At 36.2% G+C, this 7,414-nt stretch overlaps 1 protein-coding gene across 3 annotated transcripts in view; it reads left to right on the forward strand.

Moving 5' to 3' along the window:
* Positions 1 to 7,414, forward strand: part of TPP2 (tripeptidyl peptidase 2) — a 35,293-nt gene that overhangs the window by 25,922 nt on the left and 1,957 nt on the right. The window contains exons 24-29 of one of the 3 annotated variants that reach the window (XM_072411692.1): positions 398 to 436; positions 2,065 to 2,216; positions 3,037 to 3,133; positions 3,590 to 3,720; positions 4,189 to 4,396; positions 6,246 to 6,365. In XM_072411692.1, coding sequence (XP_072267793.1) covers positions 398 to 436; positions 2,065 to 2,216; positions 3,037 to 3,133; positions 3,590 to 3,720; positions 4,189 to 4,396; positions 6,246 to 6,365 — 747 coding nt within the window. Of the gene's footprint in view, positions 1 to 397; positions 437 to 2,064; positions 2,217 to 3,036; positions 3,134 to 3,589; positions 3,732 to 4,188; positions 4,397 to 6,245; positions 6,366 to 7,414 lie in introns of those variants that run through there. The other 2 variants (XM_072411712.1, XM_072411701.1) reach the window with 2 other exon arrangements.

Raw genomic sequence — 7,414 nt, forward strand, 5'->3', positions numbered from 1 at the left:
AGTAGCCAATTCAAGTATAGGTCATGTAGGGCAGTAGCTGAGTTTACAATGTCCTGTTTTCCCATTAGAAAATGAAAATTTCACATCTCTGTTTATTGTGCATTTTACAATGAAAATCCTGCTTGCTGCAATCTTGTTGCATTTTTATTCACTAAACTTAAAGTTTAAAGTGGGCTTAAATTGGCACCACACTGCAACTGCACATCAAAAGCTCCGCTGTATTTTATGTAAACTTTACAGGGATTTTTCCTAATAAGTAAAGGTTTGTAGTTCTTGCATGAACAGGCTATATGAATTACCATTTTGGATGATTAGCTGAGTTGATATAGTAGGAAGGAGGTTTATCCATTCCTTGTAGAGTACATGTGTTCTTACAGTATGTTGTTCTAACTCCCAGGGGCAGTCTGCAGCAAAGCGACAAGGAAAATATAAAAAGGTACTCTTGACAGTTACTCTAACCTCATATATCTGCATATCTGTTCAATTGAATCCGTCACCAAAACCTTTTAAGACAGATTTGTAGTAAAAAACAGGAATTTTTGTCTTTGATTTGCACATTCAACAATATAATAAATCTGTTCCTGTATGTAACCCTAACATAAGGACATAAAGTGAATAAGGTGGATCTGTAAGGTAGAATGTAGTTCCATGTGTTCAGGAATTACAACCCAAGGCATCAGAACCTAATGTATTCCTAAAAGCAAATAGTAATTTTATTTTGGTGAAAGATTCACTAAAATTGGGTTTTGCTTTCATTAACATTTATGTTTTAAACTCTATTACTGGAATCTTATTTACTAATTATGCAGTTGGCTTGGTAAGTTTTTGAAGACCACAAGCATTACATATTTAATCCTGATGAATATTTCAGTGGGTCTTATGTCTAGGGCTGGCTGTACACAGGAAGACATGTCACTAAGAATGATGGATGAGGCTTCTATCATTTCTCAAAAAAAGACCTGCGCTTCAGGTCCTACCACAGTCCACCTTCTAATGCAGACAGTAAATGTGGAGTGATTTGAGATAAAGCTTTTTCATATCAAAAATCAAATGATCAGGAGCTGTTAACAAGGGATTTTTCTTTAGCATGGTGGACAATATTTGAATTTAATGATCATTTCTGGTAGTTGCCCCCTTTGCTTGATTGTATGGCCACATAATTGCATTTTTTAAAGAAAATTATATATATTTGCATGAAAAGGTGCTTTGGGAGCAATATTTTATACAAAGGAATTGCACAAGCTGGGTAATTTATGAAAAAAATGTGTAAACATCAGTAAAAAGTACTTATCGGTGATCAGGGCATCAAGGTATAGGTAGCTGAAGTGTTATACAAATCTATATTAATTTTTTATATTAAAGATATTTAATGGGTCCTCCCCATAGGGCACAGCCAGGAAAATAACTGGTTTTAACCCTTACTCTATCCAGAACTCAAAACAAATAACAATAGAAAGTCTCAGGTGGTAGAAGGCAGGTTGCTGGGCTTGTTCTTTACAGAAACATGGCATTAGTTGCTTTTATCTGTATATTATTTTTATAGCTAGCTATCAATAAACATTTCCAGACAGAACATATACTGGGATACATATAATGGTAACTGTTTATATAGGAGAGGATTTGTAATTCTGCTTTACCATTATAATGCAGGTATTGCTGCCAGATAGCACAGCCAGGCCAGGTAAAAATAATACATCTTGGTCCAGGACCTACCCTGTTCATGTATTTGGGAAATAATAGAGCAGCCGCCCATTGAAACAGTATTGTGTTTGTGCTCCCTTCCTGTAAGCATACCTCTGTGCCTAGACATTAAACCCCTGATTTGTAACCTTTAAGGTGCCCTACCTTACGTTCTAGTTTAGCTTATGCTAGTTCTGGCCAGCTTTTAACTAGTATCAGAGGTAATATTTTCTCAGTTTACAGTTGTAACATTACCATGAAGATAAACCAGTCTTATTATTATTATTATTATTATTATTATTATTTTATCTAATCTTTTTTACTCGTGGTATTTAGCTGTTTTTAATTTAAAAAGTATTAACAGTTTTCTTTCTCTCCATACAGGATGTGATTTCAGTTCATTATCATTTGATACCAGCATCAACAAAACCTAAGAATGGCAGCAAAGAGAAAGAGAAAGAATCCGAAAAGGAGAAGGATGTAAAAGAAGAATTTGCAGAAGCCCTCAGGGATTTGAAGATTCAATGGATGTCAAAGTATGTCCAGTTATGTTCATATGTTGGTGTCCACATTGGTTGTTAAAAAAAGCTTGCAAGAGATTGGCACTTGAATAATTATTATTGCAATCCTGTCTCCACTAAGTTACTTTCCTATATGACATAATCCTGCCTAGTAATCAGAACATTGTTGAACTTAACGTGTTTCTTAAAATTCCCTCTTTCAAGTTTAACAAACAGCCCTGCTGTAAACGTGAACACTTTGCTGAGTGTTTAATATTGAAGTTTTGTGTTTTTATAGATTTGAACATTCAACACACCATTTTGTATCCCTTTTTAGGAAAGTCTATGAAAAAGTGTAATATTTGTGTCATCTCCAGATACATTGTAAGTGCACAAAGGTGTACTTTGAGTAAATAACAAATGGGAAAAGAATGGAGTGTTACACAGAACCCCAACCCTGAATAATTTTATTATTTAAACCAGTGTGTTTTGAGGGCCTTCAAATGCCCTTAAACATCAGCACTGTTCAAAAGATCCAAAACCAGAATATTTATTTTTATTTTAAACCAACTCAATCCATTCAACTTTCAGTTGTCTGCTTCATCAGTCCTTATGATGGGGCATTTAAAGGTCCCTGAAACTCAATTGCTCTAGTTTTATACAAAGATAAATATTCTAGTTTTAGATTTCTTACAGACAGTGTGACAGTCCAATTTTTCCCATGTGAAGAAAGCAGAAAAGTGTTGCATTAGAAAAGAACAGGTAGATGGTACCGGAGGTGTTAATGGGAGCAGTACTATTTGTGTTATGATTTTGTTACTGCAGTTTTTGTGATTTAAAATTTGATATTTTTTAGGCTTGAAAGCAATGATATCTTTAGTGAATTGAAGGAAGCTTTTCCAAACCACCTTCCTCTGTATGTTGCAAGGCTTCAGCAACTGGATTCTGAAAAGGTAACATTGATTTTTGTCGATATAATAAAATGGTAATATTAAATGAAAGGCTTAATTTTTTTATGAATGAATGTGTGACTATGTTTACAGATGTTACCAGTATGTCACAATTTACTGCATGTGTGGCAGTAATGTGTGTTGGTGGTTGGTGGTGGAAGTGACATTCTCCAGGTATTCCCTTCAGCTACTACCTGCTAGCAACATATTATGTGAAGAGACAGATGGGAATTTTAGGAAAACAAATAAGAGTTATGAAAACATTTAAGGATGTAGGGGTTGTGGTTAGGAATTAAACCCACCTAAATAGTCTAATTTTGTAGCTTACTAACTTAATGGCAATGAATTACCAGTACCTTTGTGTAAAAAAGTGTAAACTTAGCCCTGTTGTTTAATCAGTAAATATTTTAAGGTTAGTGATGAGTTTTACCTGTTTCTAAAAGTTGTCTTTTTTCTCAGGAAAGAATCAAGCTGATAAATGAAATAATTGCAGCTGCTGAAGAAGTAATTTCTAGAATTGATCAGACAGCACTCGCCTTGTTTTTTGCCATGAAGTCCGATCCAAGACCTGATGCAGCTACTATAAAAAAGTACCTAACCAGTAAATATTTTCTTTTTTGACCCTTTTCGAGACATTTATGTACAGATCACAGTTCTTATGGTAATTTATATTGCTTTCTGGTCTGTTAGACCTTTAGGTTGCATTTTTAAAGATAGGCTAAGATTACTTCGATAAGCCATACTGTTACTGCAGAAGGTCAGTCTGGTGTATACTTCAATATTTCACAGCAATACATGAAAAACCAGTAAAAAGAAAAGTAGTCTGGTTTACAGACTTAAGAATGGATTATGTCATATTATTTGTGCTTGCTATCAAAATAACACACAACAAAAAGTTTCCCACCTGCCAAATTAGCAGTAATAATTTTATGGATGAGCCCCTCTTCCTTATAACTAATATTTGGTATGCTTCTTCGAGTTTGGACATTGATAACTTGTACAGTTGTAGTGTACTTGTGCTACTTGATGAATTAACTTTTTTTTATATCTGCTCACAGTGACATGGAGAAGCATAAGAGCACGCTGATTGATGCTTTATGTCGAAAAGGATGTGGCTTGGCAGACAAGGTGCTTCACCTCCAGTCCAAAGATGGTGCTGCTCTATGTGAAGTAGATGGGAGAGAAGATGATCAAGAGGCCACCTTAGAGGCTTTAAATGATACTTACTGGGAAATTACAAAATGGATCGATATATATGACTCAAAGGTAATTTTTTTTTTTGGGGGGGGGTTGCATGTGAAGACCAATAAACATTGCCATGGAAAGCAAGGTGGTTTCATAAGTAATTACTGGAAAGTGAGTAGTCCATTTTATTTGTTGTTGGCTCATATATGTGGTAAATGTTATATATAACTAGTGTTATTTGTTTACCACATTCTTATTATAAATCCATGGAAAACCTAAAGGCATCCAGACGTACGTTAGTTCTTGTGAAATATTGTAATGTGGCTTTTAAACAATGTTCCTTTGGTACGTGGAAGCCCAAATTGTGCAATGAAAGTTTTCCCCACACTGTAATCATTTTCCTCTGCCATAAACCAGGCATTTTCCCCCCAGAGAACTGTTGCTGGCTGAATATTCTTTGCGACTTTCTCTGGAAACCTTGCAATGATTGTATGTGAATATTGCAGCATTTTCTGACCAGCCAGTCTAGCACCAAGAATCGTTCCACATCCAAATTCACTTAAATCACCTCTCTTGCTTATTCTGATGCTCCATTGAACTAAGCTGATATGTGCTAATTTAGATGTTTGTGTTAACATGCACTTGAATTAGAGTACCTAATAAGGTGGATTGTGAGTGTATGTACCTAAATATAGCTTAAGTCTTATGCACATAGGTGCTGTCTGGATGCTTACTCAGGGAGGCATGTGGCAGTCACAGGGTTGTATGGGGCAATACCATTAAGAAAACCATGGGGTAATGGGGTAATGGGGTAATGGTATTGCCCCATGTTGTATGGGGCAATACCATTAAGAAAAATTGCAAGTATAAATGCCCTGTGATGTTCCTGGAGGTTTTACTACCTGGGGATTACTTGGCTTGACCATGTTTGATCCTTTTACTTGTTACCTGCCTAGCAGAGGTTTCCTATTTTTCATTAAGATCTTCATACCTTTCAGACATATATTCTGTTAGATAGGAGGAGAATATCTACCCTTAGTGGTTCCTTCTGACCAGCTGAGATATCTTCCTGGAAATCTGACTCTACCTGCTTTTTCAGGGTGTTGGTCGGGAGTTGTATTATCTCCTAGATCTCTAAATATAGAGATGTGATTATTGTTTTCACCTTGCTCTTTTTTTTTTTCTCGCCTGGAAGGTAAATTTTTTTCATCACTGGAAGCTGTTTTCAATATAAGAATCCTCATACTCTGACTTAAGTGAACAAAACTCTCTTGTCCAGTGTTTTCTGTAGTTTCAGCACCTTACGAAGGGACCTTTTTTGCTATTCAAGCTTGTGTTTTTTACTTGCCTAGTTTTGCTGTGTTGCACTATGTCCTAAGGTTCAGCCTGCATTGGTAATTAGTGTTGGGGTCCTATAGGCGATGTCGGTCAGTGGCCTTCCTCATTTTCTTATCAGGACCTCCTCTCATTTTGATCTTCTTCCCATGGCTTTTTCCAGTTTCATGATGTGTAGCGTAAATAACCAGCTCTTTGTTACCCATAACCAACCTTACTTGGTTTACCTGGACAAGTAACTAACAGTTATCAGTTAACAGTTATCAGGAATGTTAACAGCCTCTGGCAAGTTTTAATTGCTGTCTGTGTCCCTACTGGATGAAAACATTTCTCTTCTTCTTTGCATCATAATAATGGATATCATTTGGACATCTCCCTTTCAGGAACTTGACAACAGTAAAAAGCTGGCAGAGGTTATAACCCTTCCTCATTTAAAATAAAAAAAGAAATCATTGCATTTTCACTGCAATTTTATTGTTTAAATGTAATTTTGGAAACTATTGGTCTTTGTTATTTTATGTAAATGTTATGCATTGCAGATTTGTTGATCATAAGATTTGGTCTTTGATTTTTTTTTTCTTTATGTCCTTTTAAGGTTTTACCATTTGTCTATAAGCATGCATTAGCGAATAAATTATATGGGCGTGGAATTAAAGCTGCAACAAAGCTAGTAGAAGAGAAGCCCACAAAGGAAAACTGGAAAAACTGTATCCAGGTAAGAATAATAATAATAATTTGTAACTGTATATATCTTGATTGTATTTCAAAGCTGGCTCTTTTATTCCAGCCTAACAGACCAACTGTGCATTATTCAGTCTTAATGCTCCATTTAGAAATTCTTGTGACTGAGTAGTTATAACTTACAAGATTACTGTGGAAATAGGAGTCTTAAGTGAATGAGGGTTTTTACCCCAAATCGTCTTCCAGGTCCACATATAAGAATGATCAGCACTTCCTCCAACAGGTATAGGAAACACATTGCCTAAAACACTTTAACCTCCCTAGTGGTAATCCCGAGTGTGACTCGGAGTGGCTTTTAAATGCAAAAAGCGGTAACCCCGAGTCACACTCGGGGTAACTTTAAGAGCCCCCCTTACCTTTTCCCCACGCTCCAGCGGCGATCAGAGGGTCCTCTTGTGAAGCTGGAACACCGCTCCGCCGGGGGACGTGGCCGGGCGGGAAATTTAAAAGCAGATTACTGAGTAATCTGCTTTTAAATACCACCCGGGTCCCGGCCACGCCGCTGCTCGCATCAACATTGAGATGCAAAGCACAATGCAGGACTTCTGCATTGTGCTTCACATCTCACTGCAGATGCCAGCAGCAATAGCAAATTCCGGGGGTGACCACCCACCTCGCAGAGCAGCTCCAGGGTCTGTGTGAGACAGACGGGAAATCCCCACTCACATCACCCTGGGAGGATGAGTCATCTTCCGGGTGATGTGAGTGGTGATGTATTGGGGGGGGGTGTCTAGGAGGGAAATTTAAAAGCAGATTACAATGTAATCTGCTTTTAAATGGTTTTTACAGTGCAAAAACACCACACAACATGAAATAAAAATAAAAATACATTTTTAATTTCGTATTTTATTTTAAGATTACATTGTTGTCTATTATGTCATTATTTTTTTAAATTATTATTTATAATTATGTATTATATTATATTTTATAATTTTAATATAATAAATAAAATTATCATACCCGGGAGTTAATCCTAAGAATTACAGGCCCACAATATAAACAAAAATTTCTATGCAAAAAAAA

Source organism: Pyxicephalus adspersus, chromosome 1, assembly GCF_032062135.1.
Source record: "Pyxicephalus adspersus chromosome 1, UCB_Pads_2.0, whole genome shotgun sequence".
Classification (NCBI taxonomy): Eukaryota; Metazoa; Chordata; class Amphibia; order Anura; family Pyxicephalidae; genus Pyxicephalus; species Pyxicephalus adspersus.